Source organism: Coregonus lavaretus (genome assembly GCF_964263955.1).
Source record: "Coregonus lavaretus genome assembly, contig: HAP1_SCAFFOLD_398, whole genome shotgun sequence".
NCBI classification, from domain to species: Eukaryota; Metazoa; Chordata; class Actinopteri; order Salmoniformes; family Salmonidae; genus Coregonus; species Coregonus lavaretus.
Window position 1 is genome coordinate 167,877 of NW_028156549.1, and position 20,362 is coordinate 188,238.

At 45.3% G+C, this 20,362-nt stretch overlaps 1 protein-coding gene across 1 annotated transcript in view; it reads left to right on the plus strand.

The window, feature by feature from the left end:
• LOC311126211 (uncharacterized protein) overlaps positions 1-20,078 on the plus strand; it is a gene marked incomplete at both ends in the record, with an annotated part of 30,370 nt that extends 10,292 nt beyond the window's left edge. The window contains 7 exons of the mRNA XM_084200225.1: positions 13,235-13,387; positions 13,775-13,853; positions 14,097-14,211; positions 14,486-14,607; positions 19,170-19,257; positions 19,480-19,597; positions 19,821-20,078. Of these exons, the coding sequence (XP_084056351.1) occupies positions 13,235-13,387; positions 13,775-13,853; positions 14,097-14,211; positions 14,486-14,607; positions 19,170-19,257; positions 19,480-19,597; positions 19,821-20,078 (933 nt within the window). The remainder of the gene's footprint in view (positions 1-13,234; positions 13,388-13,774; positions 13,854-14,096; positions 14,212-14,485; positions 14,608-19,169; positions 19,258-19,479; positions 19,598-19,820) is intronic.
• Between the last annotated feature and the right edge of the window lie 284 nt (positions 20,079-20,362).

Below are 20,362 nucleotides of genomic sequence, written 5' to 3' on the forward strand. Positions count from 1 at the left end.
CCCAAAGGGGGCACAGGGTCACTTGCCCCCTCAGATTTGTGATGTTTAAATTTGTCTTGTTATATTTTCTCTGTCATACTACTAACCATGAAGTTGGCTTTAGCTAGCCCAGATAGGATCCCAATCTCCCAACCTAATAACTACACTGAACAAAAATATAAACGCAACATGTAAAGTGTTGGTCCCATGTTTCATGAGCTGAAATAAAAATCCCAGAAATGTTCCATTTGCACAAAAAGCTTATTTCTCTCAAATTGTGTACACACATTTGTTTACATCCCTGTAAGCAAGCATTTCTCCTTTGCCAAGATAATCCATCCACCTGACAAATATGGCATATCAAGAAGCTGATTAAACAGCATGATAATTACACAGGTGGACCTTGTGCTGAGGACAATAAAATGCCACTCTAAAATGTGCAGTTTTGTCACACAACACAATGCACAGATGTTTCAAGTTTTGAGGCAGCGTGCAATTGGCTTACAGACTGCAGGAATGTCCACCAGAGCTGTTGCCAGATACGTTTATGTTAATTTCTCAACCATAAGCCAAGGCGGCTTTAGAGAATTTGGCAGTACTTCTAACTGGCCTCACGACTTCAGACCACTTGTAAAGCAGCATATGGGCGAGCTGTTGGCTGATGTCAATGTTGTGAATGCTCCATGGTGGCAGTGGGGTTATGGTATGGGCAGGCATAAGCTACGGACAATGAACACAATTGCATTTTATCGATGACAATTTGAATGCAAAGAGATACCGTGGGATAGTGTACGTGCACAAAGTGAGTTTGTAACATGTATATCATTCTTGCTTGTTGTTCTTTATAGTTACTACCATTGCCTATTGTAAGTTGCCTCTCTGTGTTTTACTGTGTTGTGTAATACTCCGCAGGTAGCATTATGCCATTAATACAGCCCTTCCTTTGTTAATAGCGTTGTTGCTCTACTTGTGCTATCAGTTATTGTGCATATTCATTACCCCTGTTATCTGTCCATTACAGGACCACTATCATTCCACTACCTTTCCATGTCCATTTCATCCGTGTGTGTCAATAAAGTATCCTTGGATGTAACTCTGAGGTTGCCTTATTCCCCTCTTACCGAGGGAGGTGAAAGCGCAACCTGGTCTCAGAACATTTCAAGGCAAAGGGTGGCTACTTTGAAGAATCTCAAATCTGAAATATATTTTGATATGTGTAACACGTTTTTGGTTACTACATGATGCCATATGTGTTATTTAATAGTTTTGAAGACTTCACTATTATTCTACAATGTAGAAAATACACAAGACACAGAGGAGGAGAAACTATCCAACACCCTGGGAGAGAGAACGAGTGACCTCAGTCGAACTCATAGCCAGAAAGATGGGTTAGATACAGGAGAGGAGGAGGTTACCCCGAATGCCATCACCCCTGCTCCTGTGATCAGGCCAACGGGCAGGCGGAGCGAGAGGTCATAGTGATAGTGATTCACACCCAGAGAGAGACAGACAACCCATACAACCTCTTGGCTGAGATTAACCACACAGAGGTAGAGGTAGAGGGCCTTCAGGGCAAGCCAGTCAGTCTGCCTGCTCTGATCCTCAAGTCAATTGTATTTAAATTCATATTCATTAAAGATTTTTAGTCAAGACTTGAAAAGTGCCATTTATTTCAAATGATAATTATTCAGTGTCTGCAACCCTCAAGAACCAGGGTGAGTCTGGGTCCCCCTTTAACTGGGCAAACACAACTTGCATATCGTCATAGACTAGGCGGAAACGTTCATCTTTTAACTTTGCTTAAATAAAACAATGCATTTTTCATAGTGAGCAAGAGTTTTCTATGATGATTAAAGTTTTTTGGTCGCGCCCTCCACTTTTTTGTCAAATAATACATCTAAAAAAAATGTAATAAGTTAATTATTAAAAGCATTAAAATTGGGATTGGGATGTTTCCCACTTATTTATACAACCTACTCCACAAAGTTTAGAGAAATGTTCTGAAATTAATTAAGAATTAAACAGAAGAAAATCAGAATTGAAGGCAACTATAATGCAAAGAATTTAATGGTCTATGGTTCAATCCTGTTTCTGGTCTAATGAATAATTAATATTGTTCCTCCTCTTCCTTGTGGCAAGCGCAGCAGCACACTGCCCTCCAAAGCCTGCAAAAAAAACGCCGGACTGCCCCTTTCCTCGCCCTGCATGGAACATCCAGGGTCACCTCCTTGGTGACGTGTGGGGTGACGTCCAGGGTGACCACAGCAACATCCTCTGGAAAGGGACAAAAGTGGGGCAGAATGTAAATAAATGCAAACCGTAGGTTCTAAACACTGGCCAGTTGAATGGGATCTTTTATTTCAGCTCATGAAACATGGGACCAACACTTTACATGTTATCATGATGAACGGCACCTGTCAGAGTGCTTTCTATAAGTCTTACTCACCTGCTTGGATGTCAGATGGCAGAGTGGCGTAGACGGCCACCATGAGAGGCTTTTCTTCAGGTGTGACGTCCGCAACCTCCAAGAGTGAAGAAGCAGGGTATTTATCTGTGTTAGGGGTGAGGTCCAAAACCTCCAGCTGAGAACAAGCCGGATCTGCCTCTGTGTTAGGGGTGATGTCCACAACCTTCAGGTGGGTAGAAGCCGGGTCTGCCTCTGTGTAAGGGGTGATGTCCACAACTTCCAAGTGGGACGAGACGGGTTCTGCCTCTGTGTTAGGTGTGACGAATACAATCTCCAAGTGGGAAGAGACGGGTTCTGCCTCTTTGTTAGGGGTGATTTCCACAACCTCCAGGTGAGAAGTAGCCGGGTCTACCTCTGTATTAGGGGTGATGTCCACAACCTTACGGTGGGAAGAAGCCGGGTCTGCCTCTATGTTAGGGGTGATTTCCACAACTTCCAGCTGGGAATAAGCCGGGTCTGCCTCTGTGTTAAAGGTTATGTCCACAACAACTAGGTGGAAAGAAGCCGGGTCTGCCTCTGTGTTAGGGGTGATGTCCACAAGCTCCAGGTGGGAAGAAGCAGGATCTGCCTCTGTGTTTGGGGTGATGTCCACAAGCTCCAGGTGGGAAGAAGCAGGATCTGCCTCTGTGTTTGGGGTGATGTCCACAACCTCTAGGTGGGAAGAAGCCAGGTCTGCATCTGTGTTAGGGGTGATGTCCACAAACTCCAGGTGGGAAGAAGCAGGATCTGCCTCTTTGTTTGGGGTGATGTCCACAAGCTCCAGGTGGGAAGATGCCGGGTCTGCCTCTGTGTTAGGGGTGATGTCCACAAGCTCCAGGTGGGAAGATGCCGGGTCTGCCTCTGTGTTAGGGGTGGTTTCCACAACCTCCTGATAGGAAGAAGCCGGGTCTAACTCTGTGTTAGGGGTGGTTTCCACAACCTCCTGATAGGAAGAAGCCGGGTCTGCCTCTGTGTTAGGGGTGGTTTCCACAACCTCCTGATAGGAAGAAGCCGGGTCTAACTCTTTGTTTGGGGTGATGTCCACAAGCTCCAGGTGGGAAGATGCCGGGTCTAACTCTGTGTTAGGGGTGGTTTCCACAACCTCCTGATAGGAAGAAGCCGGGTCTAACTCTGTGTTAGGGGTGAGGACCACAAGCTCCAGGTGGGAAGAAGCCAGGTGTGCCTCTTTGTTAGGGGTGATGTCCACAACCTCCAGCTGAGAAGAAGCCGGGTCTGCCTCTGTGTTATGGGTGATGTCCACAACCTCCAGGTTGGAAGAAGCAGGGTCTGACTCTGTGTTAGGGATGATTTCCATAACCTCCTGGTGGGAAGAAGATGGGTCTGCCTCTGTGTTAGGGGTGATGTCCACAAGCTCCTGGTGGGAAGAAGCCAGGTGTGCCTCTTTGTTAGGAGTGATGTCCACAACCTCCAGTTGGGAAGAAGCAAGGTGTGCCTCTTTGTTAGGGGTGATGTCCACAACCTCCAGGTGAGAAGAAGCCGGGTCTGCCTCTGTGTTTGAGGTGATGTCCACAACCTCCAGGTGGGAAGATGCTGGGTCTGCCTCTGAGTTATGGGAGATGTCAACAAGCTCCAGGTGGGAAGAAGCCGGGTCTGTCTCTGTGTTAGGGGTGGTTTCCACAACCTCCTGATAGGAAGAAGCCGGGTCTAACTCTGTGTTAGGGGTGATGTCCACAAGCTCCAGGTGGGAAGAAGCCAGGTGTGCCTCTTTGTTAGGGGTGATGTCCACAACCTCCAGCTGAGAAGAAGCCGGGTCTGCCTCTGTGTTATGGGTGATGTCCACAACCTCCAGGTTGGAAGAAGCAGGGTCTGACTCTGTGTTAGGGGTGATGTCCACAACCAATGGGTGGGAAGAAGCTGGGTCTGCCTCTGTGTTATGGGGGATTTCCACAACCTCCAGGTGGGAAGAAGCCTGGTCTGCATCTGTGTTTGGGGTGACAATTAAAATCCTGATTGGCTTTACTACTACAAGGCACCAGGATGTCATGACAAAAGGCATATGTCAGAGTGTTCTCTATGAGTGCTACTCACCTGCTTGGATGTCAGCTGGTAGTGTGGCGGAGACGGCCACCACTAGGACAGGGGGAACTGGCAGGGTGTCTGCAGTAGGCTGGAAGTAGCTTTTCACCTCGTCCGCCACAAAGGCACAGACAGAGCTCATAAAAAAAGGGGTTGTGAGGTCATCCAGGGAGAAGGACTGGCTGATTCTCCCAAGGATCGACCTCACAGAGTCAAAAGTAGCAGCCCGGGAGAAAGGGGTGTGAGGAGAAGAGGCCTTCAACATGCTGGAGAGCTTCTCCCCTACGGCCACCACCATACTCACAGCCATCCCGCTTAGGAGGATGGGGTGATCTGAATGGCCTTCCTCTGGCTGAAGCCACAGGGCCAGGAGGATCCTGGGCACCAGCTCCACCACCACCTGGGATGGGCTGAGCAGGTTGCTACAGGGCTTATTGGACAGCTTGTCCTGAATGCTCCTCACAGCTCTCTCCATGATGATGTGGACCTTGGGGTCGCTGAAATCAACAAAAAGCAGCAGAGAAAGCTAAACAATGTGCAATGTTCACACAGAGAACACTGCCCTAGTTTTTTTCTGCATAGCTCCAGATGTGTAGATGAATGGAGCAAGCCGTATGCGGGGCAGTACATGGAACTCACATGTCAGCGCCAGCTGGAGAGGTGGGGTGCATAGAGCGGCGGAGCTTGCAGACAGCCTTGTGCTCCATGTCAATCATTTTTAGGCAGGTGTTTACTTCCCAGGTCTGCCGTAGGAAACAGGAAGTCCCATTAGTGTAATTTCACAACAGATATATTCTGCTGTACTAACTAGTTGTTGAAAGGCTAGAAAAGAGCTCACTGACTGATAGTCTAAGTCTCTAACTCTCATTCTCTTACCAGCCGAGCGAGTTCGTTCCCCTCCTCCAGGGTTTCCTTCCACACCCTTCAAATAAAACACAAAGCATTTCAACTTTACTGGCTTCCTATTTATCTGTTGTTTATTTTACCCACACCTCCTGGAGTGCTGCTGGTGACAGAGAATGGCAGTGAAGGTGAGAGCTGACGTGGTACTCACCTCTCCCTAAGGGATTTTTTGCCCTGAGACACCAGCCAGTCGCTCATGTGCTCCATGGTGACATGGGGCGAGACCTGGCCTCGACTCTGGAGCAGCAGATAGTGGACCATGAGCTTCTTCTGCAAGATGAGGTAAGGTGTGAGACCGTGCCACTAAAGACCATATAATGTGCTTTCAGAAGGGCCTCTCGTAACATTTCACAACTGCTCATGTCTCACAATTTGCAAGTGATATTAAGAACTCTTATGACCATCTTCTCTAAACTGTCTTGAAATAAAACTCTTGTTTTGGGATTAAATCTATCTCTTTCTTTCTGTGGTTACTGTTTTTGTGGGATGAATCTTACCTGTTTATTGTAATATGCTTCCTCCCAGCAGGCCTGCAGAGTCTGAAAATAAAGGCTGCTTCTACAGAATTCCTTTGAAGATAATTAAAATAAGTATGCTTTATTAGGTACATTATGCACATGCATTTACAGTATGCAAAAAGGAATATCTCCTAAAATTACCTTAGTGGGACCATAAGTGAACTCAGGAATGCTCCCAATCCTATCCATGGTCAGAGGGGGACGAAATGCAGCGCTATAAATATACGGGATGCTCTAGAGATAACAGGAATTACTTAAAGTCGCGAATGATCAATGCCTGTGGAATCGTCCAATTTGCTGCGCTGAGAATTGAGTTGTAGGCGATATTTGGTTATGTTTGGCGCAACATACATGTTTACATTCTATTGCCATGGAGAAATTGAGTTTCTAGAACCTGTTTTCTTCTATATCTTTATTTCGTGAAAGATTAAGATCTTTATTTTGTCATAATGTGTATATGAGGACGTTGGAGCCCGTTCCGATTCATGACGCGGTTATCCAGGTGCAAGTTGCATAGACCTACTAATCCAACCTTGGCTTACAAGTTAAATTAAATTAGTATATATGCCTATACAAATCTATTGACCACATCCATTTAAATCAATGATTGTCAATTGAAAATCTGGTTGTTGTGTTATCCTGTTGTGCGTGTCAGGTGTCCTCTTAAGCACGTTATTCCAATATTTCCTAGAATTGACGCAGGTTACACTTTTGCAAAACTACTCGGTTAAAAATAAGAGCATGAATGACAATAAAGGTATGACTTGAATTATATGTGTAGTAGTGTGATGTTGTTCCCCTAGATTATGCACCAAATTGCACACAAGGACAGTTCAAGTAGGCCAGGTCAAGAGGGGATGTTAAAAAGTTAATAATAATAGTAATTCAATGTGGTTTCTTTATTTAATTACAGCTCCATAGCTAATGTTATTTTTTGGTGTACAAACATTTTTATGTATCTATATTGTTAATACACCTAATTGTAAAAGTTTTGTATATTTTGGTTTGGTCCATCGCGGGTTATCTGTATTTATGTACCCTCTTATTGTTCTCTTTTGCCTGACCTTCAACTAGCAAGGTATGTTGTCCTTGGCGCCGTAATTTGTCGATATAAAACTGTGGTAAAGTTACACAAAGTGCTGTTACGCAACTACAGGTTTTGTTACAATGTGGACAATATAAAGATGTATGTTAACAACTTTCACCGAGCTCGCTAATTAGGGTACCTATTGTAACTCGGGAGTATTTGGGGCAGTGTTTGAGTGAGTGTCTATGTGCTCACGCAGGTGCCCGAGAGCTGTGGCTGCACCAAGGGCTAAACTATTGTGTGTTGTCTCTTCGTGTACAGGTATGTCATTTATTTTGTCAGAATTATGTTGTATATCATTTTACTTGTATTGTATAGTGTGTTGTTAGGCACTGAATGTGTGCATGCAGCACCTGTTCTCTTTTGCCTGACCTTCAACTAGCAAGGTGCCCGAGAGCTGTGGCTGCACCAAGAGCTAACATATTGTGTGTTGTCTCTTCGTGTGCAGGTCGAATAAAAATTATCCAACCATCAGAATTCCAGTTGTGGCAGTGTCCTAATTACGTGACCTGCCGACTGGTCAGCTCAAGCCGACCGCCGGAGCTGTGCATGTGGATGAGGTGCACGACCTGCGCATGTGAATTTGTTGATGGCTTACTGTAAGTGAATATATACTGTAAACAGTGAAAGTGAATGTAGCATATTCATTAGATACAGGTATTCGTGCTTATTTGTATGTTTTGGATGAATTTGTTTATTGCATTTTTTGGGGGGGGTATTTGAATGCACTAAATGCACCCGTGTTATGCTGGGGATTTTAGTGTGGGTAGAGGGAGGGGTGTCCTTCCATTTACACCAATTGTACAGTCAGCTCCTGGGAGTAGAGCGTTTGCTAGTCCTGAGTTTGCAAGCACTGGGAGGGGTAGGCTGTTTGTTCCACCTGACCAGGGTATCCCACCTCTGTCTTTTGATGTACCATCATCCACAGTACTCGGTGATAATGGGACGCCTCCGAGTCAGCTTAGTGACCTTATTAAGCAGATTGGTTCAGAGATAGGAGAATCTATCAGAGCGAGTTTACTGCAGCCTGGGGTTTCAAGTCTTTCTCCTGCCCGTCCCCCTCACCAACCCCAGCAGTTTCCCCTGCCTGAGCAGTGTGGGTCAACCTTTATTGATGCGTCCAAGCTGAATCTGGTTGTGAAGTCAGATGTTAGTGCTCCACCTCTTTTTAGGGGTGATGGCTCAGATAAGTACTCTGTCCTGGAGTGGGAGGAGTTAATGGAAGTCTACCTAGAGAAGAGGGGTTACACTGGGTCTGGGAATGAGATGAGGATTCCTAGTCAATGAACTTGTCATAAATCAACATAGGATAGGCCCTCTCCCCCCCCCCCCCCCCCCCCCCCACAAGACTCATATATATATATATATATATATAGGAAATGTAAGCAAGGGTTGAGCTTCTTCAGTTTGTGTCACAAAGTGGATAAGTTTCTGTGTCCCTTTCAGAGTGAGTGACACATTTACTTTATATAGTGTACCAAGAGTTGTTCCCTCGCTTACGGCCATACCAGCCTGAATACGCCTGATCTCGTCCGATCTCGGAAGCTAAGCAGGGTTGGGCCTGGTTAGTACTTGGATGGGAGACCGCCTGGGAATACCAGGTGCTGTAAGCTTTTTGTCCCAGTAGAGCGTGCTCTTGTGTCATGGAGCAACTGCCTTTTATTTATCACCCTAATAATATCATGGATTGTTATTGGACTAAATGCAGTTTGTGTGCTGCCCTGCCCTGCCCTGATCAAATCAAATAATGGACAGTGCGTTTCCCTCAAAATATAGGCAGTACATGCAATCTTAGTTTTTAGTCTAGGAGACAGTCAATGTCTGTAGTCCATTAGGGCACTATAAAATCCCTTCAATGTTTTGCCTGATTCCGTTAATTCCCAAGTTCCCTTTTCTCCGTTTAGATTTCCCCGTTGACCGTTTGTCCCTGTTTTGGCAGGTTTTCGCTCTCAAAAGTACACCTTTTTAATAGCAAAACAGCACAATTGGATGTTCTATGTCCACAACAATGTTTAAACCCTATCAGGTGACCATTTGTGAGGTCTGGGAAAAATGTAAGACATTTAGATTTTGGGGTGTAGTTACCCTTAAATGCAAGCGTGCACCAGGAAGAGACCTTTGTTTGGTTAAGCGGTGTTGCTGTAGAACAAATGGCCACTGGAGTGATGCAAATGATCACGGTATAATTCTGCCAGGCAGGCATAGGCTACTTTGTAGTTAACATTTACTTGCGAAGGTTTTGGGGAAAGCCATTCCTTCCCTACCAGAAGAAGGTTATCATTAGCATCATCGCTAACGGCTACACAAAGTGTAGACATACGCGCGCACCGCACACATGCACACAGACAGGGGCATTCCTGTGCCGTTTCAGAAAGTTCATGGAAATACGAATCACTGATGCATTTTGTTCATGTCTTATGATTGACTTGGGCAAATGAATGTGTTTTCTAACAAGTTGAATAGATTTAGTTGATTTCTTACTAAGTTCAATAAATGTTTGAATATTGTTGAATTTCGGTTTAATGTCTGGATTCCGTGATTCGGTCCGCAACGCTTATTTTATAGGGCCCTAGTCAATGAACTTGTCATAAATCAACATAGGATAACGATATTATAACCGCGATTGATAATAGACAGTACTGTGCAGCCGTCTTCATCGACCTGGCCAAGGCTTTCGACTCTGTCAACCACCGCATTCTTATTGGCAGACTAAATAGCCTTGGTTTCTCAAATGACTGCCTCGCCTGGTTCACCAACTACTTCTCAGATAGAGTTCAGTGTGTCAAATCGGAGGGCCTGTTGTCTGGACCTATGGCAGTCTCTATGGGGGTGCCACAGGGTTCAATTCTTGGGCCGACACTTTTCTCCGTGTATATCAATGATGTCGCTCTTGCTGCTGGTGACTCTCAGATCCACCTCTACGCAGACGACACCATTTTGTATACATCTGGCCCTTCATTGGACACTGTGTTAACAAACCTCCAAACGAGCTTCAATGCCATACAACACTCCTTCAGTAGCCTCCAACTGCTCTTAAACACTAGTAAAACTAAATGTATGCTTTTCAATCGAACGCTGCTGGCACCCGCCCTCCCGACTAGAATCACCACTCTCGACGGGTCTGACCTAGAGTATGTGGACAACTACAAATACCTAGGTGTCTGGTTAGACTGTAAACTCTCCTTCCAGACTCACATAAAGAATCTCCAATCCAAAGTTAAATCTAGAATCGGCTTCCTATTTCGCAAACAAAGCCTCCTTCACTCATGCTGCCAAACATGCCCTCGTAAAACTGACTATCCTACCGATCCTTGACTTCGGCGATGTCATTTACAAAATAGCCTCCAACACTCTACTCAGCAAACTGGATGTAGTCTATCACAGTGCCATCCGTTTTGTCTCCAAAGCCCCATACACTACCCACCACTGTGACCTGTACGCTCTTGTTGGCTGGTCCTCACTACATGTTTGTCGTCAAACCCACTGGCTCCAGGCCATCTATAAATCACTGCTAGGCAAATCCCCGCCTTATCTTAGCTCATTGGTCACCATAGCAGCACCCACCCGTAGTCTGCGCTCCAGCAGGTATATCTCACTGGTCATTCCCAAAGCCAACACCTCCTTTGGCCGCCATTCCTTCCAGTTCTCTGCTGCCAATGACTGGAACGAATTGCAAAAATCTCTGAAGCTGGAGACTCTTATCTCCCTCACTAACTTTAAGCATCAGTTGTCAGAGCACCTTACCGATCACTGCACCTGTACACAGCCCATCTGAAATTAGGCCACCCAACTACCTCATCCCTATATTGTTATTTATTTTGCTCTTTTGCACCCCGGTATCTCTATTTGCACATAATCTCTTGCACATCTAGCATTCCAGTGTTAATACTATTGTAATTATTTTGCACTATAGCCTATTTATTGCCTTACCTCCATAACTTGCTACATTTGCACACACTGTATATATATTTTCTGTTGTATTTTTGACTTTATGTTTTTTTACCCCAAATGTAACTCGGTGTTATTTTTATCGCACTGCTTTGCTTTATCTTGGCCAGGTCGCAGTTGTAAATGAGAACTTGTTCTCAACTGGCTTACCTGGTTAAATAAAGGTGAATTTTTTTTTTTTTTTTAATAAGTTTGCAAATGTGATGATGCATGGAATGCTTGATATATTCTTCATGGAGAAAATTAGCTTCCCCAAACTTGAGAGCAAGACTGGCCTAAACGCGCTAATGTTTTCCTTTGCTAATGTGCGTCCCGCCCCCCTGTCAGCTGTCAGTTTTGTCGATGACCACGTACATAAGACACGCCAATCACCGACACCTGAAGTTCCATGACCATCACAGCCCTAGTTGTATGCTTGAGTTTGTTCAGAGGAGGCTTTGAATAAAATCCGATCTGAGTGTGAAATGCCTTACTGAGGGTAAATGGAAGCTCCTCTTGTGCCCGGCTCAGCCTTATACAGTTTAAGGTACTTTACCGTATCCATTTCAGTAAGGCCAGATTGGCCAAATTCTACCCAAATATTGATGGTACATGTGACAGGTGTAAAAGCTCCTTGGTGGACTTGACCCACATGTTCTGGTCCTGTCCCCGTCTGGCAGATTATTTGTCCACTATTTAAAACCCTTTCTGAAGCATTTGATATAAAGTTGCAGCCTAGTGCAGAAATTGCTATTTTTGGAGTACCAAACAACAATCCTTCTCTGACCAATAGACAGCTAGATGCCATTGCCTTTGCCTCCCTGTTAGCCCGCAGAAGGATTTTATTGGATTGGAAATCTATCAATCCTCCCTTAGCCTCTCTTTGGCTCAAAGATCTGAAGCTGTTCCTAAAATGAGAAAAAATGAAGTTACCATTCGAGGGTCAACCAACTCATTTTATTCCTCCTGGGACCCGATGATATCCTATTTTGAACAGCTCCAAACACTTCCTCCAGATTAGTACTCTTGGCCCCACCTTGAGATTACTGCTATATAGGCCTATAAAATCACTTAATCACCTGAAATTGTTAGGCTATTACATTTTTGCTTGAAGTAACGTTGTTGTATACTTTTATTTTGTTTTCTGACATGTAAGTCAATTACTTTCCCTTTCTTTTTAAATGTGTTTGGAGGCATTCTGGGGGGAGGGGGAGGTCAAAGGGGGACTAAAAGGGGAGAAATGTACCATGTCTATGTTATCTTTCATTCATTGTGAATACAAAATATATAATTTTAAAGGGAAGGCTTTGAAGCCAGATTTAGCGGATTTTGCTGTTTAGTTTTCCTCAACCTGTGTTTTGTTTCTCTCTCCTCTCCCTGTTAGATGGTGAGGCTGCTTCTCTCCAGAGGAGCCAACATTAATGCCTTTGACAAGAAGGATCGCCGAGCAATCCACTGGGCTGCTTACATGGGTGATGAGTTTACCACATCATTTACATTCTGACTAATGTCCTTTATACCAATGAATGAATGAATGAATGGACTGTGTGTTAGTCTCACAGCTCAGCTGTATGAGCCACGTCTAGTGTGTTATTATGTCAGAATCATGTACTAAGTAGGTTGATTAGATGTTTTCAGTTGTACTAACATGATGTAGGTGTTGCTTATGGTGCTGTGTACCACTGTAAACTAATCTATCTCTCCCTCTCTCTGCCTATCTCTCTGTGTTTGTATCTCTGTTTCTCTCTTAACCCCCTTACTATCTCCCTCCCCTTCTCTCTCTCTCGCTCTCTCTCTCTCTCTCTCTCTCTCTCTCTCTCTCTCTCTCTCTCTCTCTCTCTCTCTCTCTCTCTCTCTCTCTCTCTCTATTTATCCCTCCCCCTCTCTCTCTACCATAGGGCACATTGAGGTGGTGAAACTGCTGGCCTCTCATGGATCAGAGGTGTCCTGTAAAGACAAGAAGGCCTACACCCCTCTCCACTCTGCAGCCTCCAGTGGAATGATCAGTGTGGTCAAGTACCTCCTGGACCTTGGAGTGGATGTGAGTCAACACGCATTCAAATGTGTAGTCACTGTTCAATTACAACTCAATGAAAATACAGAGCTCTAGTGGGTTGGCGAATGATTTCCTTTCAAGTAATGAAGAGATGGAGGTTGGAGCCAGTGTTTTGGGCCAGGGGGTTTTCAGAACCAAGTGACCTGATCAGGAATGTATTGTTTTGTTCCCCCCCCCCCCCCTCTCTCTCTCCACTCTTTTCCCTCCCTTGCTCCCTCCAGATAAATGAGCCCAATGGTTACGGTAACACCCCCCTCCACGTGGCATGCTACAACGGGCAGGACGTGGTGGTGAATGAGCTGATCGAGTGCGACGCCAACGTGAACCAGGTGAACGAGAAGGGTTTCGCCCCACTCCACTTCACGGCCGCCTTGCGCCATGGGGCGCTCTGCCTGGAGCTGCTGGTGGGCAACGGGGCCCTCGTCAACATCAAGGTGAGGAGACCGGATGACCAACACTGTGTCTGAACTAAATAACACCCTATTCCCTATGTAGTGCACTACTTTTGACCAGGGGCCCATAGAGCAAGGAGCCGTGGTGACACTGGCTGTGTCCCAAATGGCACCCTGTTCCCTTTATAAGTACACTACTTTGGTTCAAAAAGTAGTTCACTATGAAGAGAATAGGGTGCCATTTGGGACGCACACACTGACGCAGCACATGGCTTAGTATTTGGCCCTGGTCTACATTCAAATACCAATGGAATAGGCCTAACAATGCAAACTAAATGCAATCAAGCGCTCCTCCAATACGTGTTTGATTTTGCCTGTGGTCAGCAGCACAGACTGCCGTGTGAACCATCTTTGTCTTTCTATCTGCAGAGTAAAGATGGAAAGACCCCCCTCCACATGACGGCCATCCACGGACGCTTCTCCAGATCTCAAGCCATCATCCAGAATGGTGAGTCGCTGTGAATGCTCTCAACTGAATATATATGAACCAGTAGGCTCTTCAGCATTGTCTTTTGTCTTCAAACCATGATTCACTGGCACAGAGCAATGTTACTTGCAATGTGGTTGAACATGAAGCTTCATGAGGCCTCTAGGGTCAAGTGGTTGACGTGTGTGTGTGTCTGTGTGTGTGTCTGTGTGTGTGTGTGTGTGTGTCTGTGTGTGTGTGTCTGTGTGTGTGTGTGTTCTGTAGGTGCTGAGATCGACTGTGAAGAAAATAATGGAAACACACCCCTGCACATCTCTGCTCGCTACGGCCACGAGTTACTCATCAATACACTCATCACGAACGGAGCTGACACAGCCAAGTGAGAACACACACACACACAGTTTCCAGCAATAATGCAACATGCATCTGCAATTCTGTCATTGACCGAATTCCCGCTTGGAGACTATGCTCAACACATTGTGGTGTGTGGGGGGTTGAAAGACAGGGCATTGCAGCATGCTGATGTGTTGATCTGCTGTGGGGTTTAATGAGGACTGTGATGTGGTGCTGTTTCCAATCTTAGCTGAATCAACTGTAAGTCACTCTGGATAAGAGTGTCTGCTTAAAGTCTAAAATGTAAAAATGTGTTGCAGGCGAGGCGTCCATGGGATGTTCCGCCTCCACCTGGCTGCTCTCAGTGGGTTCTCTGACTGCTGTCGGAAGCTCCTCTCATCAGGCTTTGATATAGACACCCCTGACGACTTTGGAAGGACCTGTTTACATGCTGCAGCAGCTGGAGGGTGAGTGGACTGGTCCAGGCTTTACACCAAGGAATATTTAGTTCATGAACTGGAAAGCCACCAGAAAGAACAAACACATATTCACACTCTTACATTTCACATTGTTTAGCAGTATAAAAAAATCGTTTAGATCATTAGTGCGGTATCATTTCTGTATAATGTGGTTCCATGCCATGGTGGTATTGACTTGCGCTCTGGTCTAAATTGTCTTTATATCTTCTTGAAAGAGAAGAGAAACCTGCAAACTGCTCTTGCTAGTATCACTTTTTATTATTGCTTTTATTAGCATTATAAAAACAGTGATACTAGCAAGAGCAGTGTACGGGTTTCTCTTTTCTTTAAGATTCTCATTGTTACCATCCACCTGATAGCTCAGATGTGAAAGGGCCTTTCTGAACTTGATATCTTGTTACCATCCACCTGATAGCTCAGATGAACGAGAGCCTTTCTGAACTTGATATCTTGTTACCGTCCACCTGATAGCTCAGATGAACGAGAGCCTTTCTGAACTTGATATCTTGTTACCATCCACCTGATAGCTCAGATGTACGAGAGCCTTTCTGAACTTGATATCTTGTTACCATCCACCTGATAGCTCAGATGTGAAAGGGCCTTTCTGAACTTGATATCTTGTTACCATCCACCTGATAGCTCAGATGAACGAGAGCCTTTCTGAACTTGATATCTTGTTACCGTCCACCTGATAGCTCAGATGAACGAGAGCCTTTCTGAACTTGATATCTTGTTACCATCCACCTGATAGCTCAGATGTACGAGAGCCTTTCTGAACTTGATATCTTGTTACCATCCACCTGATAGCTCAGATGTACGAGAGCCTTTCTGAACTTGATATCTTGTTACCATCCACCTGATAGCTCAGATGAACGAGAGCCTTTCTGAACTTGATATCTTGTTACCATCCACCTGATAGCTCAGATGTACGAGAGCCTTTCTGAACTTGATATTTTGTTACCATCCACCTGATAGCTCAGATGTACGAGAGCCTTTCTGAACTTGATATCTTGTTACCAGGAACCTGGACTGTCTGAATCTGCTGCTCAACACAGGGGCAGACTTCAACAGAAAGGACAGCTTCGGAAGGTCTGTCTGTGGCATCAAATAACTTTCATATGTGATCTTTATGATAATGGGGAATATAGTATAGGGGCATATAGGAATTATTATGGGAAATATTGGGCGGCAGGTAGCCTAGCGGTTAAGAGCGTTGGGTCAGTAACCGAAAGGTTGCTGGTTCAAATCCCCTAGCTGACTAGGTGAAAAATCTATGTGCCCTGCAGAAAGGCACTTAACCCTAATTGCTCCTGTAAGTCGCACTGGATAAGAGTGTCTGCTAAATGACGTAAATGTAAAATGTAAATGTTATACAGCTCCAATAAGCTGTTTCTGTTGTTGATGTTGAATGGTTTCTGTGCGTTCTTCTAGGAGTCCTCTGCATTATGCGGCAGCCAATTGTAACTACCAGTGTCTGTTTGCCTTGGTGGGGTCTGGGGCCAGTGTGAACGATCTGGATAAAAGGGGTTGCACCCCGCTCCACTACGCTGCTGCCTCCGACACAGACGGAAAGTACGTCTCACACCTCTCTTACTGTTGTGTGTGTTGTGGTGCCATGACCTTTCACATTTCATTGTAGTCTGGAGAGTATGTTGTGGTGCCATGACCTTTCACATTTCACTGTAGTCTGGAGAGTATGTTGTGGTGCCATGACCTTTCACATTTCACTGTAGTCTGGAGAGTATGTTGTGGTGCCATGACCTTTCACATTTCACTGTAGTCTGGAGAGTATGTTGTGGTGCCATGACCTTTCACATTTCACTGTAGTCTGGAGAGTATGTTGTGGTGCCATGACCTTTCACATTTCACTGTAGTCTGGAGAGTATGTTGTGGTGCCATGACCTTTCACATTTCACTGTAGTCTGGAGAGTATGTTGTGGTGCCATGACCTTTCACATTTCACTGTAGTCTGGAGAGTATGTTGTGGTGCCATGACCTTTCACATTTCACTGTAGTCTAGAGTATGTTGTTGGTCGTGTTTGAATACATACTAGTGTTAAATCTGCAGTGTGAAAGCTTGGCCACGTCTCCTTTGGGAAAGTGTCTCTGCTTGCTTATCTGTCTGTCTTGATGTTGGTATAATGATTAGTGAACTCTTGACCTCTGACCTCTAGGTGTCTGGAATATTTGCTGCGAAACGACGCTAACCCAGGGATCAGGGACAATCAGGGCTACAACGCAGTCCATTACGCGTCTGCGTACGGACACCGCCTCTGTCTGGAGCTGGTGAGTCAGAACCACAGGGGACTAGACGCCCTGCATTCACAGACCATTTTGTCTGCGTCCCAAATGGATGTAGGGCCCATAGGGCTCTGGTCAAAAGTAATGCACTATATAGGGAATAGGGTGCCATTTGGGACAGACGTTGATATTCAGTAGGTTTTAAGGTGTGGTTGCATGTTTGTCGTGGCCGCATCGTCACTCTTGATGTTCTTTTTCCAGATTGCAAGTGAAACACCTTTAGATGTGGTAAGTACCAGTTGGTTACTTTTCCTCACACTAGCTTGTTTAAGATACGAATGCAACACCCCAGTATGTCTGCAGGGGCTGGTCACTGAGATTTACAACATGAAACATGCTACTAGACTAACCTTCAAAGTAAATATGTTACAAGTCTAAACTGGCCCGTCCTTGTCTTTCCCCAGCTAATGGAAACCTCAGGGACAGACATCCTGAACGACTCTGATGTCAGAGCTCCCATCAGCCCCCTACACTTAGCTGTGAGTAAAGCCTACCTGCTCCTGTAGGGGTCTCGCCACATGACAAATGGCACCCTATTCCCTATTTAGTGCACTACTTTTGACCAGAGCCTTATGGGCCCAGATCAAAAGTACTGCACTACATGGGAAATAGGGTGCTATCTGGGATGCAGGCATGGTGTTGTTTTTCCACGAAAAGTTGATTGTCCAGACACTCACACACCATGTTCCTATCTGTTCCTGATTAGTGTAAAATACATGCATATTTTGACACGGTGATGATGAGGATGATTTCCTTATTTTGCCATTTGAGTTAATCAACCTCCAACAGAGGAGAAGTAGAGTGTTTGTTTCTAAATCTCACGCTTGGCAGGGACCTTCGATGTTGATGCTGGGCGGGAGAAAAAATGGGCACCCGATTTGAGAGACACTGGTCTACTTTAGGGGTCTAGGACTGTTTCTGTTCAGGCATACCACTGGTCTACTATAGGACATTGATTATATTAAGAGTGTATTTCTGTTCAGGCATACCACTGGTCTACTATAGGACATTGATTATATTAGGAGTGTATATCTGTTCAGGCATACCACTGGTCTACTATAGGACATTGATTATATTAGGAGTGTATTTCTGTTCAGGCGTACCACTGGTCTACTATAGGACATTGATTATATTAGGAGTGTATATCTGTTCTGGCATACCACTGGTCTACTATAGGACATTGATTATATTAGGAGTGTATATCTGTTCAGGCATACCACTGGTCTACTATAGGACATTGATTATATTAGGAGTGTATTTCTGTTCAGGCATACCACTGGTCTACTATAGGACATTGATTATATTAGGAGTGTATATCTGTTCAGGCATACCACTGGACTTTGCTTCAGACTGTGTGTTTGTTTCCATTCAGGCGTACCACGGCCACCACCATGCTATGGAGGTCCTGGTTCAGTCTCTGCTGGATCTAGACGTGAGGAACAGCCAGGGGCGCACCCCTCTGGACCTGGCTGCCTTTAAAGGCCATGTGGAGTGTGTTGACGTCCTCATCAACCAGGGAGCCTCCATCCTGGTTAAAGACTTCACCCTGAAGAGGACCCCCATCCACGCTGCAGGTACGCATAGGATATCACGTAAGACTTAGAGATTCTGTAATTCAAAAGTTTTCCTTACCAAGATGGACATTTGTTTGGTCATGTTGCTAGGACGCCAATGTCCACTCTAGGGATATTATATAGCATAGTGTGAAAATGCCCACTACACACTGATCTAAGGTCATTTTTTGTCATTATTGCTGAGGATCTGGGGAGGGTAAGCTGATCCTAGATCAGTGCACAGGGGGACTTCTATCCAGAGCCAGGTACACAGCTAGCAGGTGACAGGCTTCGAGGGCCTCAGCCCCAAAATGTTTTATTATCTGCTGTGTTAACATCATGAGGATGTCATCTACCAATACCACTGTTCTAGAAATCTGTCTGTTCATGTGAAGGTAATAGTCGTCCAGCAATCAGCTCATATCCTCTCTGTTTAGCCTCCTCTAGCTACCAACGGTCAATCATCTCACATTCTTATATCCTCTCTGTTTATCCTCCTCTAGCTACCAACGGTCATTCATCTCACATTCTTATATCCTCTCTGTTTAGCCTCCTCTAGCTACCAACGGTCAATCATCTCACATTCTTATATCCTCTCTGTTTATCCTCCTCTAGCTACCAACGGTCATTCATCTCACATTCTTATATCCTCTCTGTTTATCCTACTCTAGCTACCAACGGTCATTCGGAGTGTTTGCGTTTGCTGATTGGAAATGCTGACCTCCAGAGTGCAGTGGACGTTCAAGACGGGAATGGACAGTAAGTCAATTGGGTTTTGGATACAATTCCTGAAATAAAGAGATTTTGACACTAGTTCTACGTCCCAAATGGCACCCTATGCCCTACTTGGTGCACTACTTTAAACCAGAACCCTATGGGCTCGGGTCAAAAGTAGTGTACCATATAGGGAATAGGTTGCCATTTGGGACTCAGCCTGGTTATTACCAGTTTGTAATATGACCTTGTTGTCTTGTGTATCAGAACCCCTCTGATGCTGTCAGTGCTGAGCGGACACACAGACTGTGTGTACTCACTACTCAACAAGGGAGCCAGCGTAGAAGCCAAAGACAAGTGGGGCAGAACAGCGCTACACAGAGGGGTGAGGAGGAGAGCTGGCTGTATACGCTCACACACAGAAAGAGACGGGGAGGCTCAAATATACATATTATCTTCAGAAAAGTAGTTGTCCATGGGTAGTGGTGTATTCATCCCTGTAGGGGGACCTGCCTCCAGACATCATTTGTAATAATTGATGATTCATTATTATATCATTGATTATTAGTTATTCAAATCCATTCTTGTCTCCCTGCCCTTCCTCCCAGGCGTTGACGGGTCATGAGGAGTGTGTGGAGGCCCTGCTGCAGCACAGCGCCAGCTTCCTGGTTCGGGACTGTAAGGGGCGGACCCCTGTCCACCTGGCGGCGGAATCCGGACACATCGGGGTGCTGGGGGGACTCCTACACGCCGCCCAGTCAGTGGAGACCCTCCCCGTCATCACAGACAACCAGGGCTACACGCCACTACACTGGGCCTGCTACAACGGTACGTACTGGACTAACGGAACACTAGATATTTTCTGATTTTCTCTCTTCAGCACCGTAAACATGTCCCTGAATTAGGCAGGCCATACAACTAGGGGTGTAACTATTCGATTTGTATCACGATTCGTGGTTGTCGATACGATTCAAGGACGATATTGGTTCATTTAGAACGATACGATCCGAAACGATTCAGTGACTTGAAATCGATTCAGTAACCTTTTAGCCAAAAATTCAACCAGTGTGACTGAAATAAATACCTGGATACTGGACAGTGCAGGTGAAGTTTCCTAGATTCCTGTTTCTTGTAAGGACCGCAATGGTGG